This window comes from Carassius auratus, unplaced genomic scaffold (assembly GCF_003368295.1).
Source record: "Carassius auratus strain Wakin unplaced genomic scaffold, ASM336829v1 scaf_tig00214358, whole genome shotgun sequence".
Taxonomy (NCBI): domain Eukaryota; kingdom Metazoa; phylum Chordata; class Actinopteri; order Cypriniformes; family Cyprinidae; genus Carassius; species Carassius auratus.
Genome location: NW_020527631.1, coordinates 211852 through 232945, shown reverse-complemented (window position 1 = coordinate 232945; position 21094 = coordinate 211852). Strand labels below are relative to the sequence as shown.

Sequence of the window (21094 nt, the reverse complement as noted above, 5' to 3'; positions counted from 1 at the left end):
TGGGATTGTGAATTATTTTGCTTTCACAACATGTCTTCTTTCAGACTAGTGGAAAGAAAACATCCAAAATACACATTTAAGTGTTTATATTATTTTTTCTCTGCTGATTTAAATTAATATCTTGAAGAGCTTTTTTTTTTTCAGATGTCCGTTCTGATTTCTGGAAATGTGTGCATATTTTATTAGATAAAGCCCAATTTGCATTTTTAAACAATATTTGAGAAAAAACTACTGCTAAAACAGATGTATTACTTGGAGAATCCACAGTCAGTTCAACTTGCTTTATGTCTTTGTATTTTTAAATCCTGGTGGATAAAATAAAGAAAAGTTGGACATTTCAATATATGTATATGTGTGTGTGTCAGTATTATCGCCATTGTAGCCTGTTTTTCCCATACAGTAATACTTCAAATGTAGGTATTATTTTAGTAGGTTTACATTATATCTATGCAAAAATCATACATGAACTTGAACAGTTTCCACATTGTTGTCTGTGTAGAACAGATGATTGTATTTGTAAGTAATCTACTCCTCCAGCAGGTGGCGCTGCCGCTGCGCGTTCATTGACTCGCCGTGTGTTCGAGCGCCCTCTGCTGGACATGTGATGTTGTGCATTACTTGAATCAAACATGTTCACTGCCGAGTGACTCTCAACGGTAGGCTAGTAGTAGGTTAGTAGATGATTAGAGCTTCGACCCCTTTCGGGAGTGATTATTACTAAAGACCAGAATATCCCGCGGTCTGCTGTGATTATTCCCATCTCACGAGACCGCCGCTTTTGTTGTTGATCTCCAGGAAACTAAAAAGCTTGGGTTACACCTCCGTTTTCGTGGGGAAGACGAAAAACTTAATTAAGTGCTTTTAGAATTCTGCAGAAATAATTATATTTTCCACTCACCGGAAATATCGACCTCTGGAGATTCTAATCCACTTGGTGATCCGCGCCGAGGCCCGTATGCGGCGCATCACGTCCGGGTGCATGTGAAAAAAAAATTGTCGCATTTGTTTACACTTTAACCTGATTTGATTTGGAGGCAGGAATTTAGCGTAAACATGCCCGGTGCGCGCGAGATCGGGCTGGTGGGCGCCGCGCTCGCGCTCACGGGAGGCGTCGCGTGCGCTGTGTGTTACTTGAGGAGGAAAACACTTGAACCTGAGAAAACAGAGAAAGAAGGTCTGAACGGGGACGGGAGCAGAGGAGAGCACGTGCATAAAGTAACCAAGACCGACACTGCACTAAAAAAGCCAGTAATATCAGAGGTTTGTAGGTTTTATCCGGCTTTATCCTCTCAGTGTTTTGGTTGCACGCGAGGCCTCAAAGCAGAACGTTCTGCAGAAGTGAGAAGAAAAAAAAAACAGTCCAGTGAAAACAGATGATTTCACCTGTCATCAATAAATATTATTATAATATTTAATGCTAAACAGGTTCTTAATAAATCGTGCAGTCTGTAGCGTATCCTCATAGCAATTCGTCTAATATAATGCTAATGCTTAAACCTGATGTAAATAATAAAAAATGTCATGCAACTTTAATATTTCCCTAAATTGTAATCATTGATAAACATGATCAGAATATGAAATGCGTAAAAAGATACTTTAAGTACATGGAAATAACATTATAATTTAGAATGCTAGATGCAAAATAGGTAAAATATCATGCAACATGAATTCTTATTAAAAAAGGAATAATTCAATTAATGCTTGAATAGGATCTAATGCAAATGGCCACATATAATATTATTATATTAAATTTGATTAATATCGTTTTTAAATGTTAATATTTATTAACAGTATAATTTATCTTGCTTAACAAAAGCTTAAAGTAAATACAGTATAAAAGCCGTGTCATGTAATAATAAATATAAATACACTACATATCTTTCAAGCTATAAATAATGCAACTTGAAAGTTAATATTACGAAATTAAAATTTCGAAAAGTAATTCTACGAAAGTAATTTTAAAATGTTACATGGGAGTTATTTAAAAAATTCACTCAAAATAAATTTTCATTTGCATTTATGAACACGGTGCATTGATCAAATGAACTGCTTTTGGTTTATTGTATGGACCTCCTGTAGTAAAATCTGTCTCTTCCTGTGTATCAGTGTGAGATATGAAGCAGCTGTACTCTCTGGTCATGCTCTGATTTCAGTAAAGTAATGTCATGTTTGTTCTCTGTGTTCTCAGCCCAGGACAGCAGGTACTCAGGTGCTGGTACTGGGTCTGGACGGGGCAGGAAAGACTAGTTTACTGCACTGTTTTGCCACTGGCACCTTGGAACAAGACGTTTGTCCCACTCAGGGCTTCAACGCCATCTCCATCAACAAGGAAGAGCTTCAGATCGAGTTCTTAGAGAGTAAATACAGCTCCTTTACACACACATTGTGATTACTGTAAATAAAAAAGCAGCATGCTGCTTGCTACACCAAACTCATGCAGTAGGTCTGAATCCAAAGGGAATGCATGCATTCATTAAATAAATGCACGCAAGTTGCCTTGGAAAATATGTTAGTAACATCAAAAAAATATTCATTTAATAATTTTAAAATATTTAAAACTAGGTTTTATTTTTGCATCTTGTATATTTAAAAGTATTTGTAAAAATCTGTCATGCAGTTGGAGGTACGGAGAAGCTGCGTGATTACTGGCGGATGTATTTGTGTAAAGCGCGTGTGTTGGTGTTCGTGGTGGACTCGTCTGACCCCGAGCGATTCCCTCTGGCTAAACGTCTCCTGGACCAGCTCCTGTCGGCCGACCCCTGCCTGCCTCTAGTGCTGCTCGCCAACAAGCAGGTGAGAGCGTCTGCTGCATGCGCTCTGTAATCCTCTCTCAGCACGAGCCGTCTGATGGAGCGCGTGTCAGGACCATCTGGACGCTCAGACTTGAGGTTAAGGTGCTGACGCACCGGATGTTCTTGCAAACACATCTGGTGTGACAGACGGGTCTTAGAGTCATTGTGATCAAATGGCCCATGAATACAAGTTCCTGCTTAGGGGTGTGTAATATTGACAAAAAATATATATTTTCTGGCATTTTGTCCATAATTATAGTTCGACCTTTTGCTGAGTGTGTTTTTGTGATCTGATTTTGGCCTGTAGTTGACATTCTGTGCAGTGATGAGTTCACAGCAATTACAGAAATAAAACCAGATATATTTTAATACTTAAATGAATAGGTTACCCAAAAATGAACATTTGCTGGAAGTTTATTCACCTTCATGCCATCCGAGATGCAGATCAGTTTGTTTCTTCATCAGAACAGATTTGGAGAAATGTAGCATTACATCACATCACTCATCAATGGATGCTCTACAGTGAATGGGTGCCGTCAGAATGAGAGTCCAAACAGCTGATGAAAACATCACAATTCCAGTTCATAAATTAATGTTTTGTGAAGTAAATAAGTAAGTTTGTAAAAAAAAAAACTTTTAAACTTGAAAACATGGCTTCTGGCTTGGAGTCCTTTATTCCTAATCATGCTTCCTCCACAGTTAAATATGGGATCTAGAAGAAAGCTTATAAATTGGCCTTTTCACCCCCATATATTGAATTTTGGGGTCACTTTAATAGGCTACATGATGCAAAAATGTGAGTATCAAGGCCTGTGCATCAATACATGTGGCACACCCCTATTCCTGTTCTTTTTGGACTAATTAATTAGTGCATGTTTTTCTGTTATTAGAAACACGGTCCTGTGTCAGGATCTTACACATGCTTCGCTCTCTCTCACGCAGGATGTCCCCGGGGCCCGCGGGATCACTGAGCTTTACGAGGCACTGGATTTGGGTAATGTTGGCGACGGGCACCGGCTCAGTGTGATCGGTACTCAGGTGAAGAAGGGAAAGTCTGGGGCCAGCACCGGTGTGCAAGATGCTCGTGACCTCATCATAGAGATGATGTCAGATGATTGACCACCGACTACATTTCTTAAAATAGTTTCCTTTGGTCCCAGTTGTGTATGGCTTTACAGTCACCAAAGAGTCTTCAAACCAAATGACAACAAATCAGCCTGTTCTTGTAGTAGAAGAGAGACTAGCTGAAATAGTCTTAATGACACTGAAACATTATGATTGCTATAACTGAGAAAGAAAACCGAGCATTTTGAAAAAGATGCCAAAGATGTTTTTCAGTGTATTGCTGCTGCTGTTGTAATTGTGGATTATGGGATGTTTGATTATGAGTTAACTGATACAGACTTTTTGATTGGTTTATGATGTAACTTGCTGACTTGTCAGTAAGAATAGTCTGTGAGAAGATCAACTTTTGATCTTTCTGTCTTTAAATGGCTTTTTGTTGCCAGAAATCGAGTGAAGATTTGAGCAAATTGGTAGTTGTCTTTTGATAACCATTAAATATTAATTGAAATGATGAATTGCGTTTGTCATTTTTGTAACAAAACCCCCTGATGTTATTTTTTAGCATCAGTGACATCATGTTTAGAATCTTTAGAATTGCTGGAATCCTATTTTCAGTTGTGTTTATGATGTCATGGTATTTCAGACTAATTTCAGCTCTTCTTAGAAGACAGAGCAGGACCATGTGACTTTGATTGCCACAGTAATAGCTTCCTTAGCAACAGGCGGTCTCTGTTGTGACATTTAGTTTCCCAGGATTCCTTTGGGAATGGACTCGGGAAAAGTCTGCTTTTAGAACAAAGCCTAGATGGTCTCGTTATTTTTATTGAATAATATGATTTTTTATTTATTTATTTTCTATTCCTGAAAGAGCTTGAATTATTTACTTATCCTAACTCCAACTCTAATCCTAAACCCTCCCCTAATACTAACCCCTCCCCCATACCTTCTGCTAATCTGGCAGGGGTGCAGAATTCGGAACAACACATTAATGGACATTATTGGGCAATGGTCAAAGTTATACGAAAATAATCTTTTCTCTTTTTATCACCACAAGACGAACAATGTTAAATAATTGATTTTCAAACCTATATTATATGACATTATATAGCATGAGTTTGCAGGAGTTTTAAAACTCCAAAGCAGCTTCTCACCAATTGCAAATTACAAGAGGACTATGCTTCTGTTGTTATCTTCTGCGATGCAGTCTCATGTATGCTGTTAAATAGAGCTCTATGTTCACTGCACTTGAGTACAGCCTTATTGACTCCTCCCCCGATTAAGTTTAATTGTTTATACATTTAGACATTAAAATATACACACGTAAACCTTATTAATCTTTTTTTAGGTTTACAGTTATTTTCTTTTCTTTTTTTTTTTTTTTGTTTCCTTTTCAAAAGTGACACAGAGCTCACTTAAAAAAAAAAAAAACAGAAATCCTTGAAGGGGCAGGGCATGTTGATGCTATGCAAATTAGCCCTGGTAAGCCCCACCTTAATGCGGCACCTGATTAAAACAGAAATTTTTCTTTTAAATTGTAATAAGATTTCTCATTACATTTTTTTTTTTTTTTTACAAAAAAATGTTGATCAAATAAATGCAACTTTGGTAAACATAAGGACCTTATTTAAAAAAAAATACATAAAACATCTTACCAAAACCACATTTTTTAATGGTACTGTATATGAGGCTCAGGTTTAGCTGTTTCAACTTATATGGATGGAACGTTTAGGTTAATAATGAATGAGCTGTGGTCAGCATTCAGAATTAAGCATGTGACGACTCCTAGTTTGCCTCACACCTTTTAATGGAAATGAGAAAGCAATCCATGATTCTTGCTGTTCATTTCCGGATGCTTTGGGAAATGCAAGTACACGTGTCATATGCCTGAGTCCTTTGAATTAGCAGCTTAAGTCTGATGCCAAGGAGATTTTATGAGATAGTGGATAAAATGAATTTGGATCTCAGTTCAGCTGGCAAGAGTGTTTCCAGCCCTGCTCTTCACCAGAGAGCATTAAAATCACTCTTATAAAAGTCCATGCTGAGAAATATGGGTGTGATTATCATATACACACTCCAAATCCTAGTTTCACTTGTTCCTAACGAGCACCCTGTAACACTCGTCCTATTGTCTTATTTGAAAAGGCGGATTTTCTCTGTGATGTCAAACGTTCCCTCTGCAATCTTCCTGCAGGAAAGAGGAAGAGGAGGAGAGGAGAACGATGAAGATATCCCACCCTTCCTCTCGTGCAGTGCAGTATGAGAACTTTGTCCGTCTAGCGACTTCCAAAACCCGAGGAAGAAGTGCCCAGGAAGTGAAGGAAGAGGTCAAATGAGAACCTGGAAGGAAGATTCATGAGATCTTTCCAGAACTAAAATGAGCTCCTGCTGAGGGGGAAGCCAAAATTCAACATCTGTTTTTGCAGTAGCACTGTGTACTCTTGATTCTTCTGAAATCTTTCTAATATGCTGATTTGCTGCTCAAAAAACATTTTATTTTTTATTATTATAAATGTTTGAAAACAATTGTGCCTCTTCATAATTTCTGTGGAAATTGTCATTTAATTTTTTTTTTTGATGAATAGAAAGTTACCATTTATTTGGTTAACAATTGATGCATTCCCTGTCCCTGTTGATCAATTTGAATGCATCCTTGCTGAATAAAAGTATTAATGTTTTTCTGTAGTTACCCACACTCATTTTTGTGTGAGCTTGACCAGCACGTGATTCCCAGTGTAAGAACGTGGTCGTCTCACCTCGAATCCTTCAGCTGCATCGCCAACCCCAAAACCAAACATCAACTTCACCAGCAAACACACAGGTCCGAACGTACAGGAGCAACATTGCTTTTAAACCTCTAGGCCCGAAAGGTTATTGACTTCGGTCTGTCCTTCTGCTCAGAGTTGAGGTATCCTTGGCCAAGTGTGCTCCTAATATGTCCAGAACTTCTTGGCCATACTCCATTTTATATAGCGTACAGTATTGTTCAAAATAATAGCAGTACAATGTGACTAACCAGAATAATCAAGGTTTTTAGTATATTTTTTATTGCTACGTGGCAAACAAGTTACCAGTAGGTTCAGTAGATTGTCAGAAAACAAACAAGACCCAGCATTCATGATATGCACGCTCTTAAGGCTGTGCAATTGGGCAATTAGTTGAAAGGGGTGTGTTCAAAAAAATAGCAGTGTCTACCTTTGACTGTACAAACTCAAAACTATTTTGTACAAACATTTTTTTTTTTCTGAGATTTAGCAATCCTGTGAATCACTAAACTAATATTTAGTTGTACGACCACAGTTTTTTAAAACTGCTTGACATCTGTGTGGCATGGAGTCAACCAACTTGTGGCACCTCTCAGCTGTTATTCCACTCCATGATTCTTTAACAACATTCCACAATTCATTCACATTTCTTGGTTTTGCTTCAGAAACAGCATTTTTGATATCACCCCACAAGTTCTCAATTGGATTAAGGTCTGGAGATTGGGCTGGCCACTCCATAACATTAATTTTGTTGGTTTGGAACCAAGACTTTGCCCGTTTACTAGTGTGTTTTGGGTCATTGTCTTGTTGAAACAACCATTTCAAGGGCATGTCCTCTTCAGCATAGGGCAACATGACCTCTTCAAGTATTTTAACATATGCAAACTGATCCATGATCCCTGGTATACGATAAATAGGCCCAACACCATAGTAGGAGAAACATGCCCATATCATGATGCTTGCACCTCCATGCTTCACTGTCTTCACTGTGTACTGTGGCTTGAATTCAGAGTTTGGGGGTCGTCTCACAAACTGCCTGTGGCCCTTGGACCCAAAAAGAACAATTTTACTCTCATCAGTCCACAAAATGTTCCTCCATTTCTCTTTAGGCCAGTTGATGTGTTTTTTGGCAAATTGTAACCTCTTCTGCACATGCCTTTTTTTTAACAGAGGGACTTTGCGGGGGATTCTTGAAAATAGATTACCTTCACACAGACGTCTTCTAACTGTCACAGTACTTACAGGTAACTCCAGACTGTCTTTGCTCATCCTGGAGGTGATCATTGGCTGAGCCTTTGCCATTCTGGTTATTCTTCTATCCATTTTGATGGTTGTCTTCCGTTTTCTTCCACATCTCTCTGGTTTTGCTCTCCATTTTAAGGCATTGGAGATCATTTTAGCTGAACAGCCTATCATTTTTTTCTACCTCTTTATAGGTTTTCCCCTCTCTAATCAACTTCTGTTCTTCTGAACAATGTCTTGAACGACCCATTTTCCTCAGCTTTCAAATGCATGTTCAACAAGTGTTGGCTTCATTCTTAAATAGGGGCCACCTGATTCACACCTGTTTCTTCACAAAATTGATGACCTCAGTGATTGAATGCCACACTGCTATTTTTTTTGAACACACCCCTTTCAACTAATTCAACTAATTGCCCAATTGCACAGCCTTAAGAGCGTGCATATCATGAATGCTGGGTCTCATTTGTTTTCTGAGAATCTACTGAACCTACTGGTAACTTGTTTGCCACGTAGCAATAAAAAAATATAAGAAAAACCTTGATTATTCTGGTTAGTCACATTGTACTGCTATTATTTTGAACAATACTGTATATTTCTTGGCTTGGGTACCACACATATGTAATCTATATCTCAATGGATAAACTAAAACACCACGCCTTGCAATGCAACTATATAATGTGTGAATCTAATAACAAACTTTGAAGAAGTTTGTGAGCAGACTAAATGCCTTGGACTGAGAATGCTAAAGTTCTGTTGCTTAATTCATGGTGACGATGAGTTTTACATATCCAAGCACCATTCACATTGGCTTTGTGTGTTTGTGACATTCATCTCATATGCAGCTCAAACAGCAAAGATGACACCCAGACTCAAGCTGCTCTCACTGCCCAAACTGATGAAGAACAGACACTTCTACAACCATTGATGACCAGAAAGTCCAATCTAAACTGTAAGAGACAGATGGGCTTTTCACACTGAGTTTACATATTCCAATCCCCACTTTTAAAGCTGCGGTAGGGAACTTTTGACGCTCTAGCGGTTAATAAACAGAAATGCTTGCGTCTTGCAGAAGAACATCGTAGCCGGAACTACTTCTCTCTGTTTATGTCTATGAAGAATCACAAAGGTACTGGGTTACTCCGCCGCGGTACCCCCGAAGCAATCTAAAATAGTCCGAATATAAACACTTATTATAGGTGCACCCTAGTGATTCAGGACAAGCCAAAAACACGGTTTGGAAAATGGATTCATGGTGTACTCGCTTATTATATACATTTTTCTACATTTTTAACACAAAACAAAGTTACGGACCGCAGCTCTGATTGGTTGATTTTTTATGTATTTCTGCAAATGGCAATAGGACCACTGGGAGGAGCCAGAGGAGCTTGATTTTGTTCACAGATTATCTGTCTCATATTCTACTGTCAGGACATAATGACAGGTTTAACAAATATGTAAAAAAATATATTTACAAAAGTTACCTACTGCAGCTTTAACTCAGGGTAAAGGATCATTTCACATTTACAGTATAATTTAGTGGCTGATTTAGCAATGTTTTTTAAGAAAGCAGGATTAGTGCCACATTTCCCATGTTAACCCTTTATTGAAGTGCCAAACTACAGCATGAAATGACATGGTGTTAGAATGTTACGGCTAGATGCTTAGCATCCGACAAGTGCTTCTTATTAATGTGCTTTGGCACATCAGGGAAAGACGCGTGTTGTATAAACTGTATCGTTTCTGCTTTTGAGGGGAAAAATGTCCAATGGTGATGGAATATGCATCATATGGAGTAAAGAAGAGATGGTTTTATTCGTACCTTTATAGTCCAAAAAGTTGTTCAAGAAAAACTTAATAGGAGTCTGCAGTTTATAATATGAGAATGAGCAATAGGCTACACACTCTGCTGAAAAAAACAGCATATGCTGGTTAGGTATGTTTTGATGCTGGGATGCTGGTTTATGCTGATCTGTGCTGGTCCTTTGCTGGTTTATGCTTGTCATGTGTTCGCAAAGGAGCAGCAAATGACCAGCAAAAACCAGCAAATGACCAGCAAAAACCAGCAAAGGACCAGCTAAAACCAGCAAAGGACCAGCTCAAACCAGCAAAGGACCAGCTCAAACCAGCAAAGGACCAGCTCAAACCAGTAAAGGACCAGCAAAAACCAGCAAAGGACCAACATAAACCAGCAAAGGACCAGCTAAAACCAGCAAAGGACCAGCTCAAACCAGCAAAGGACCAGCTCAAACCAGTAAAGGACCAGCAAAAACCAGCAAAGGACCAACATAAACCAGCAAAGGACCAGCTCAAACCAACAAAGGACCAGCTCAAATCAGCAAAGGACCAGCTCAAACCAACAAAGGACCAGCTCAAATCAGCAAAGGACTAGCTCAAACAAGCAAAGGACCAGCAAAGGACCAACATAAACCAAAGGACCAGCAAAAACCAGCAAAGGACCAACATAAACCAACAAAGGACCAGCAAAAACCAGCAGAGCACCAGCTCAAACCAGCAAAAACCAGCAAAGGACCAGCTCAAACCAGCATACCAGTGTCAAAACATACCTAACCAGCATATGCTGTTTTTTTTCAGCAGGTCACATGCTGTGTTCGTCCAATCAATAACACTGACACCATAAATATGCAGATAAGAATGTTAACCCCAAGATTACTTTTTTTAAACAGGTTTTAGAATGACCCAGGGTCAACTAGTTCAGCTGAGTGTGATAAGCCCTAGTGTATTAAACATTAAAATGACATATTGTTCACAAGAATTACAGTAAACTATGCAGATAGACCAACCAGAATCTAGTATTTCAAGCCCTGTTTACACCTGGTATTAAGAAGCTTTTATGAGGTTGATCTGATCACAAGTGGTCAGTGCAGAGTACAGGTGTAAACGGAGTCTGAAACGATTTGAGCTAGTCCACTTTTTGACCAGTTTTAGAGGTTGTCGAAAATACCTCCAGCCGGATTGTTTACGTAGTGTAGATGCTCATGTGGTCAAATGCGTTTAAATATAGCCTTCTCTATGCCTACTGTCATAATTGTTAAACATTAAATTTTACAGTAAACAGTACATTTACTTTGGGGAAAAAGGTAAACAGCACAATGTTCTCCTACCATTCCAGATTCTAACACAAACCCACAGTGTTCGGCATAGTTTTGCAGGTATTGGAGTAGAAACGAGAGCTGCTGTTTTCTGTCGTCTCTTTTTGCGTTCATAAGTATAGTGTGCAAACTCATTTCACAATATTAGATCGAAAAATCAGAAAAGGCCCATATATATACACCCACACATAGCTGTCGGTCACCCTTTCAGTTGTTTTAGTTGGTAGGCCTACAGACATGAAATCTGTTTGGACTCCCAAGTGTGGATTGATTCAGCCGTCTTTGGCTTCTCTTGAGCAAGAAATGCCACGGCGAGGGCTTGGATCTAAGATTTATCCACTCCTAAAGCCCTCTCTAAAGATTACATCCCAAAAAGAGAACCAACATGGCAGGCCCTAGAAAACAAGCCAGACCACAAAGCAGTCACAGTGTGCAGTTATTGTATTTTGGCACTTTCTCACCACCTTCCTTTTCCTCTTAGGAGCTTGTTGTTGCTCGGTTGAACTCTCATTGCTTTCGCTCTGGTTTTCTAAACATGGTCTAAGATTTTGACTGGGGACTACTTTTGACTGAAATTTAAGGACCACATTATTCTTAGCCTGCTGCCAAACCTGCCTGGCTCCTCAAACAGGACTCTAACAGTGTTTTACGCCTATAGTGTTTCCAGATTCTCTTGGTCTAGACGCTGCCTTTACTGAGAAAACGCTGCAAGGGAATCTGTGGTTATCAGCATCTGGTATGAACATCTGTGCAAGTTCTCTTGCCTGGACTTTCATTCTACACATTCAATTAGATTTCACTTAAGGTATTTCAGTAGTTCAATTTGCATAATGTATTTCCAGTAAAAAAAAAAAAAAAACAATAAACAACCAATTTTAAAAAAGTAACCAGGGATGCTTTGATTCTTTAATTGCAAATGAGTTGTCAGTAACTCAAAAACTGTCACATTTTCGCATGTGTTCGGACCCTGTCCACTTGCTCATGTCACAACAGAAGCCAGTTTGACCTCAGATCAGATCATCTTTTTCCTGCTGTGCTCTCAGAGTCTTTCCTGTTCCCATGATCCTCCTCTAACTCTCTCTCTCTCTGACCCATGGGTGACAGATTCTACTTGTGTCTGTCGAGTTGTTGTGGTAACACACAAAGCCATTCAGATTCAGTAAACAGATCTAGTTCCTCTCACTGTATAAACTCAAACTCTGAGTCAGAACCACGTCAGACGGATTTAGATGTGAAAGATTCATGTGTAAATGACATCAGACATCAAACGGCGGAGCTATTCCAACTTACAGTCAAGCTTAAATTGTGGTTCTGCTGCGTTGATTCGAACCTATTTTGCAATCCAAGTTTTTATTATTATTATTTTTCTGGTTGCACTTTATTTTACAGTACGTGTACTTACATGTACTTATAGTGTACTTATAGTGTATTTATCTAAGAAAGTTCTGGTAACACAAGGTAACTACATGGGGTAGGGTTAGGTTTAGGGGTAGGGGTAGGTTCAGGGTTAGTACCTAGTTATTACATAGTTATTGTAATTACTATAATAAGTACATAGTATGTAAATGGGGAACAGGACTGTAAAATAAAGTGCTACCATTTTTCTTTTTAATGTGCTGCAGAGATTAATTACAAAAAGGTAGCCCAAATAAATCCTCAAACCAAGACCAAAAACAACAAGACTTTGGATTATTGTGATGTTGGTAGCACTTTATTTTACAGTCCTGTTCCTCTTGTACATACTATGTACTTATTATAGTAATTACAATAACTATGTAATAACTAGGTACTAACCCTGAACCTACCCCTAAACCTAACCCTACCCCATGTAGTTACCTTGTGTTACCAGACCTTTCTTAGATAAATACACTGTAAGTACACTATAAGTACATGTTAGTACACGTACTGTAAAATAAAGTGCAACCGTGATGTTTTTATCAGCTGTTTGGACTCATTCTGACGGCACCCATTCACTGCAGAGGATCCACAAGTGATGCAATGCAAAATGTCTTCAAATCTGTTCCTATTGACAAACAAACTCATCTACTGTTCATCCTGGATGACCTGAGGGAGGATGTGGATGGAAAACTATGTATTACAATGAAATGAAAATATATAACGTAGATGAAGAGAACCACAATAGTTAATCAGTCACTGCTGTGATTTTGAGACACACTAATATACCTCTTTCTCTCTCTCTCTCTCTCTCTCTCTCTCTCTCTCTGTCTTCAGATATATATATGTTTTAATATCTTCCGGGATATGCCAGGAAGCTTGCTGTAGTGTGTTTGTGTTCAGCTCAGCATCTGCGCTGCAGTCAAATGAATGTTTGTTTTTCCATTGAGGGTGTGGGATGTTTTTTCAAGCCCCATTGCTCAAACACACACACACACACACACACACTCGTTTACCAATGCAGTCAGCTGTGCTCTGCCAACCATTTAAAAGTTTTCTCGTCTGTCCATCCTGGATTTGTTTAAAGATTTAAATATTTGATCAAATGCTTCCATCAGCGTTTGAGTCCGTCTGATGCTTCTCGCTCCTTTCACGTGGACTCTATTGTTTAGTCGACTCTTTCACCATCCTTGTCATCAGGATTTCATTTTAAAACCTTTTTGTCTTTTTTCTTTTCTCCTTGATATGTTTTAGTTTGTGTCCAGGTTTTCAGATGCGTTCAGAACCAGCTGTTTTTCTCAGAAGTTGCCCCTTCATAGATTACTAACATAAGTTAACTCGGACATGGTTCTCCAATAATTCTGATGAAGAAATAAATATAGAAACAATCCGTCAAACAGTAATATTAAATAAAATAAATGTAACATATACATACTGAGATCTTTGACTTTTTTGATAATTGTAATATTGATTATGCGAGCAGAAACATAACTGAGATACTTCCAGGATACTTCTAATAGAGACAACAGTGAGATTGCTGTGGTCTATTTCTGTAGGAGAAAAACCGAGAGGCAGAAGACATCTCAATTTGTTCTCAATTTAATCTCAGTGTCTAGCACAAACAATCGAGATGATAAAGATTTATAGTTCAAGGTTTATAAATAAAGATATAGATCAGGTGTAACTGTTTCTCAGCTCTATGATGATCCTCCTAATGATATAGCTCTATACTGATCATTAAACACATGTAATCAAACCCTGACATACAGATGTAATTCTTTATACACAGATGCTTACATTTAGTTTCTTTACAAACATTATATAGTTATGGCAATAAAATATATAACATACATACACTGTATGATTACACCTTAGATCAAATAAAAATAAAATATGACTCATATAGGTCTTCAAACTTCAGAAAGCATCCTCAAATAAGAAAAGAGAGACAGGAGCAGAGAGAGAAAAAGAACATGAAGATCTTCCATCAGTCCTTCACTGATCCCAGTTCAGCAGGGAGACCTTCTGCTTTCCTCCACTGAGCATTTCGCATCCTGAACCATTTCTACAGGAAAGAGAGAGAGAGATAGAGAGAGAGAGAGACAGACAGAGAGAGAGAGAGAGAGACAGAGACAGACAGACAGAGAGAGAAAGAGAGAGAGAGAGACAGAGAGAGAGAGAGATATTAGACTGACTGTTAATTAGGAGATATCACATAATTGCAGAGATTTTATTACTTCTAAAGAAAATTGTATTGTTGCTTGCAATACGTTTTCAATTTGTGTGTTTACATGTACCATTTTTTGTCAGTTGTCAGATTCAAGTGTTTCCATGCTTATTGTTTTCCTGTTGATCTGATTGTTTCTGGTCCTCAGAATTAAATTGAGCTCAGATCAAGCTCAGTCAGATCAATTGAGGTGTTAACATGAAGCCTTTTCAATCTTATTAAGCCATCAATCTATAAATGGAGTATTTGAATGCGTTATCCAAATCTTTTTCAACACAGGTGAAGAACTGACTAAATATTTCACTTCTACACACTAATCTTAAACTATCCCAAATTTGCTGATTTTCAGAGAAACAGACAGTTGCATAACAGCTCTGAGGTACAATGATCTTTAACACTAGCATTGCAACACACTTGCAAAACTGTCAGTGTTTTACATAACTAACTACGAGAGTATAAATAGCTCTGTATAAAATCTCTTTATTTGGTAGGGTGATTATGCATCCACTTTTTCCCTATTTTTAAACTCCATAAAATGTCTTGGTTTTGGCTTTGTTGTCCTTTTTTTTTAATACCTGTTAAAGGTAACGACTGAAAAGCAGTTTGACCAATTGCATGCAGGCATTGTACATAATTGACCAATCATGGCATAATGTATGAGGTAAAGAAACCATCAATAGGAAAACAAAGCCAAAACACAGACATTTTAGGCAATTTAGAGGCATCGTCACTCTACTTTTGATAGTATTTTGTTTGTTCACCTAAAAAATACACCACTATGTCAAAAAGAGCAAACACTGTGTGAACTGTATTTCTGTGTTTGTGCGAACAGCAGCGCCGCTCATCTTCAGCTCACAGGTTTTAGTGCAGCATGGGTAGTGTTTGGCTCAGAGTCAAATGCTACACATGCTGCACTAAAACCAGTGCGGTTGTAGTCCACTCATCACTAACCCACAGTACACACAGAGTCTGTTTACTACAACACAGCAAGCAGGCATGACCGGTTTACAGAGATAGAGAGAGAGAGAGAGAGAGTTGTACACCTGTTCCTCATACCGCACCCTCTGTGTTCAAGTTTTCTTAGCATTAAAATAATGCAAAGTGGTGATTCATTTTTTCCCTGGGTCATATTTGCCTATAAAGCCATATGAGGCACTGCGCTTAGCTTTCAAAGTGAGATTTTCATGACAATTTTGCACATTTCTCACAAAGGATCTTATATTAGGGTTATTGTTGGTCTTAAAAATAATTAATTCGCCCTTCCACAAACCGGCAGACCTTGTAAATGTCTTACGTCGGAGAAGAAATCAGAATCCTGTTATCTTCCTCTGTATTTTTGTCTGGTTTTCCAAATCGTACATCAACATTAACTCCTTAAATCAAGATGCATTTAATTAAGATGCAAAATGAAAATAAGAAGTCTAAGAAAGTGTTTTCTTAAACAATTAGTAAAATAAAGTTAGGTTAAGATCAAAACAAGAACCAGTCTTTACTGTCACTTTCATTTAATTTAATGCATCCGTTTGACTAAAATAATTACTTTCTTTCCAAAACCCCCCACTTCTGTAATATTGTATATTAACTATGACTTGGGGAGGAGTGAATACACTTAAGTACACTATTCACACACCCCGAAAAGGGTGAATTGCTAAGCCTGTTCTATTGTGCAGGGTGGTTCATCACAAAGGCGTTCACATTTTGTATAAATGCACTTGGTTTTTCACAATCATAGTGACAGAAACAGACCAGCCTCAAGATGGAATGTGTTTCCAGTAACATTCTTCTAAACTTAACACTGTCATCATTAGAAGTGTTCCTCGTATCTATTAGAGACGCATTACAGCATTACTAATCTGAGGCAGAAGTATAAATCTGCCTTAACTTCTCCATTACATCATGACTCCTGTGTGGGCTTTTCCTTTGAAAGAGTGTGTTTAGAAATCAGACACAATGCGTTTGAACACGTCGACCGTATATCCGTAAGAGGGAAGGCACGTCCAGAGGTGCTCCGGGTCGGCTATTGTGCTAAACACTTTGTTTATGGTCAGTGTCAGCTCTCCGTTCACATGCCTTTGGCTTTTAATGCTGTCAGTGTGTTATTTTGAGCTGGTGACAGCAAAACAGGAATGAAGACAATGCAAGAGAGGAGCTTGCATCAAGGGTAACGTGGCTTGGTTAAAGATCTCATTCATGTGTTCACTGAGAAGTTGCATGTTCACATCCTGGAAGGGTTGATCCATGAACTATCATCGTGCAATTAAGAGTTTTAACCTCCAGAGCGACTCAGTTCAAGTAAAGTCATTTTGAGCAATGAAAAACACCTCTTTAACATTTATTGTCGTCATTAACTTTCCCTGATCAAATAAAGCCAGGCAGGCTGTTATGCAATAAAAGCTCAAGAACCATGTCGACTGAAACAAAATGCACCCTGGACACACATCATGACAAGTTTTTAACTTTTGTAATTACACTGAGATGTGAATGCCATGGTAAAGTAGTATATATATATATATATATATATATATATATATAAAGCATCCCAGCTAACAAGAATACGTACGCTAATGTTCACATTAATCATTTCTCAATGGTCTCAGAAAATTAAATGTTGTTAATAAACTGATTAGAGAAAAACTCTAAACAGTTAGAGAAAACATTAAGGTAAGGTTCAATTTGATGGTCCTTTTTGAAAGGTGCATATTACATTATTTCATTACATTTCCAATAAATTTACGTTATTCTGCTTATTGAATTTTTTTTTTATTTTATTTATAAGCAGCCTATATTATTATGTATCAAAACTGTTTATATATATATATATATATATATATATAGATATAGATATAGATAGATAGATAGATAGATAGATAGATAGATAGATAGATAGATAGATATAGATATATATAGATATAGATATATAGATATATATTATCTATAATATCACAGTCAGGTTTTGACATTAAAAATAGTAATGCGCTTGCGATTCCAACACTAATCGTATTTGCTTGTTTGTATAGATAGATAGATAGATAGATAGATAGATAGATAGATAGATAGATAGATAGATAGATAGATAGATAGATAGATAGATAGATAGATAGATAGATAGATAGATAGATAGATAGATAGATAGATAGATAGATAGATAGATAGATAGATAGATAGATAGATAGATAGATAGATAGATAGATAGATAGATAGATAGATAGATGGAGCTCACCGCTGTATCCTCTTCGCTCAGCCCACACTCCGCAGCGATCAGCATCAGTGTGGTGAAGTCGGGATGTTTGCTGACCTTCGTGAAGTTTTCCTCCAGAACTCTAATCTGATCCTCCGCTAAACACATCCCGAACATCGCCACCTCGTTTTCGCTCGCGCTCATGTTTCAGCTCCAGACAGACAAACGGGAAACTTATATCACAGCTCGACTAATGTCAGTCTCGGGGAGTCATGCAAATAAAGTCCAAAGTCTGCAAAAGAAGCGTCAGCCTTCACGAGGAAATGCTTTGGAAAAGAGAAAACACACAGTCAGTGTGAGATGCGCAGAGTGGAGTCCGCTGACGCGTGTGCACGCCTCTCTTCAGGGGCAGCTCGAGCGTGTACTGTACCTGACGATGGCCAAACTCCATCTGCATTACGTAATGCGCTCCGGGTGACGTCACAGCGGGGCTGAAGCCCGACAGAGCTTTTTAAAGTACCTCAGACAATGAAATCATACAGTGTTTAACTCATAAAGCTGTCAAGAACATGTCCTGGCCATTTCACCTCAAAATAAATAAATAAATGAAATAATAAATAAATGTTGTATTTATTAGGAATATTAATAAATAACGATAAAAGCACCTGTATTATTATTGTAATTATAATTATTATTATATTTAATGTATTTAACATATTTATATAATGTATTAAAATATTTAAAGTAGAATAGTATAGTAGTGTACTTTGAAGTATACGTAATTTTTTTAATACAATCAGATTTACAAACATTTAGTATTACAGATTTAATGTATTTAATATATTTATATTGATTAAATGTATGAATAAATTCAATATAGTAGTATAGTAGCTTGATCATGTGTTATGTGAAACTCGTGCGGGCTGTGCAGCAGTAATTTCAGCAATTTGATTATATCTATTCTGTACAAAAACGTTCTGTGACATGGTTCTTTGATTGATTATCTTCCTGTCTCTCAAACATCTCAGGTACTAAATTCAACCCCCTGGGTGTTTTGGCAGATGTGTTAGGTATTTCTCCATCAATGATGGGAATGCAGTAGTTTACAGTACTTGTGTTGTGCTTGTGAAAGCCATGACCGTGAAGAATGCTGAGCGGTGAGTTCTGTGAAAACAGAAACACCAGTCTGTCATTTACCAAAAACACATTTCAGCTGTAGAGGATCCTGCGGGCGTTTGTCAGAGAACTCAATGGAAGGGAGGTTTCTGTGGAGGAGGAGAGGAAACGGGGAACACAGATATCCAGACTCCCACAAAGAGACCACTGGACCCTCTGGACTGATTATATATCACAGCCCCTATAAACACACACACACACACACACACACACACACACACACACACACACACACACACACACACACACACACACACACACACACACACACACACACACACACACATACACACATACACACACACACACTTCCTCACTCTGTAGAGCTGCATTCTCTCAGCAGTCGTAACTTATGTAAAAAGTTGGAGATGTTTAAAAGAAAGAATTTTCACACAATATGCTTTTCAGTGCTGCTTTCATGATGATATATCTAACATCTATGATGTGATTTGATATTCTCCTGTCAGAGTCACCTGCTCAGGTGAAAGAAACACAGTTGACAGTGTAACACAAGACTCTTGACACTTCCAGGGAACTACAATAACCTTTTTTATTTTTTTAACCTGTAGTGTTATTTTAGCATTATTATTAAGATTTAATCATTTTAGTACTTCACCTTATTTAGTTAAGTTAGTTTCAGTGTTATTTTAATATGATTGAGATACTATGGTGGTATTTATGATGTTTTTTAATTAGCTTTTATTTAGAAATTTTAATTTTAGTTAAAGTTTTAGTATGTGTTTTTGTCATTTGTATGTTTGTTTGTTTTCTTTTATGTCCATACTGTTTTCATTCAATTTAGTTTTTATTTGAGTCGTTAAATGTTGCCTCGCTTTTAGTTTTAGTTCAGTTTGTTTTAATTCAAGTAACAACAATCTTTGATCGTTTCAGGTTTAACAATCATAACCCTGGCAACATTTCACATTTTGAAGTTCTTTAAGGTTTATGTAAATAAATAATATGTATATATTTGCATATGTTTTAATAGTTTGCATTTCAGTTCTAATAATTCTAGTTAAGAATCTAATTCTCTTTAGGATTAAATTGTGTTTGCACAGAAGCAAGTCACGTAAAAATCCATCACTGTTTAGCATTTTCATGACATTTTAATGTTACTTATTCATAATCTGAAAAGACACATAGGAAGTTCACAATGGTGAATTGTTATGTAATTGAAAGCTCTCATTTCTGGTTGCTAGGGTGTCCAGGATTGTTGCTAGGTGATCTGTATGATGTTTTAGATCTTGCTTAGTATTTGTTTACTCACTCAACTCCAAAAAGCCCAAGTGTGTGAAATATCAATAGTCATGCTTGCCCCCAGTGATCAGCTGCATTTATACTTACACTGTTAAATGCAAATGCAAAGCTTCGAGAAACTGGGTCATGAAACCGAAGCTCGTCCTTCACTTTTGTGCCGAAACAAAACAGAATCAATGCAGGTGACTCAAAATACTGTCTTTTATTTCTATGGCATTGAGTTTTGTATTGATTCCTGCCCTTTTAGCATCATTTCTCCACCTCCTTTAACCCTAAGTGTTTTTCTGTTGCCCGAGGAGAGGGTGTTGGGTTTGAATGACTCACAGTTTTGTTTTCTGGAGCTCTTTGAGAAGGTTTGGGTAACAGTGTCCATACCTGCTCCTGTGAACACAGGCGCTCAGTCGCTCACCTGGAGGGCTGTTTTCTGCTCACGCTCTGAAAAGCCCTGTATTTAATGAGAGATTTTCATAAGTCAGAATGCTGTTGAACTCGTGATACTGTGTTATTAGGTATTATTGTATTTACTGTATAAGGGTGGAGAGGTGACATGTTTGGATAGGGAGGAGATCAGGTGTGGACGTCCAGGATGAATCTTTAGCAATGTTAGTTAGAGAGAAGATGACTTTAATCCGAAGTGTTTAGTCAGCAGGGTGGAGAACAAGAGCACATATACAGCACATGGTTTCATACCTGATTATATAAACAACAAACATTCAGACACAATATAGTGAATATAAAGGTGTTTGAACTTTGAACTGAATCTAATGCCTTGAGGATAACATGTACCTCAGATAGATCAGTTGAATTGTCTGGTTGATTTATCTGCCAATATCTGGCCAATTTTAATATTTGTATGGATTTTGAGTAAATAAAGCGTACAATTAGCTTTC

General features: G+C 37.7%; 2 protein-coding genes across 2 annotated transcripts; one reads left to right on the top strand and one right to left on the bottom strand.

Annotated features, from left to right (window-relative positions):
- The first annotated feature begins 603 nt into the window (after positions 1 to 603).
- On the top strand, positions 604 to 4368 carry LOC113091912 (ADP-ribosylation factor-like protein 9). The gene is made up of 4 exons (XM_026257595.1): positions 604 to 1260; positions 2189 to 2357; positions 2618 to 2793; positions 3735 to 4368. Exons 1-4 carry the CDS (start codon positions 1054 to 1056, stop codon positions 3909 to 3911), a joined length of 729 nt encoding a protein of 242 aa, XP_026113380.1. The 5' UTR covers positions 604 to 1053; the 3' UTR covers positions 3912 to 4368.
- Positions 4369 to 13949: 9581 nt separating this feature from the next.
- LOC113091909 (homeodomain-only protein) lies at positions 13950 to 18218 on the bottom strand. Its single transcript, XM_026257590.1, has 2 exons — positions 17814 to 18218; positions 13950 to 14431 (listed from the first exon to the last, which is right to left on the bottom strand). The coding sequence occupies exons 1-2, from the start codon at positions 17973 to 17975 to the stop codon at positions 14354 to 14356; spliced, it is 240 nt and encodes a 79-aa protein (XP_026113375.1). The 5' UTR covers positions 17976 to 18218; the 3' UTR covers positions 13950 to 14353.
- Between the last annotated feature and the right edge of the window lie 2876 nt (positions 18219 to 21094).

Excerpts from the sequence above, each read along its gene's own strand:
- LOC113091912 (XM_026257595.1), top strand. The coding sequence starts at position 1,054 with ATGCCCGGTGCGCGCGAGATCGGGCTGGTGGGCGCCGCGCTCGCGCTC. Across the intron at positions 2,358-2,617 it reads TCAGATCGAGTTCTTAGAGA|TTGGAGGTACGGAGAAGCTG; the intron begins GTAAATACAGCT and ends TCTGTCATGCAG. Across the intron at positions 2,794-3,734 it reads TGCTGCTCGCCAACAAGCAG|GATGTCCCCGGGGCCCGCGG; the intron begins GTGAGAGCGTCT and ends TCTCTCACGCAG.
- LOC113091909 (XM_026257590.1), bottom strand. The coding sequence starts at position 17,975 with ATGAGCGCGAGCGAAAACGAGGTGGCGATGTTCGGGATGTGTTTAGCG. Across the intron at positions 14,432-17,813 it reads TGAGCGAAGAGGATACAGCG|AAATGGTTCAGGATGCGAAA; the intron begins GTGAGCTCCATC and ends TCTTTCCTGTAG.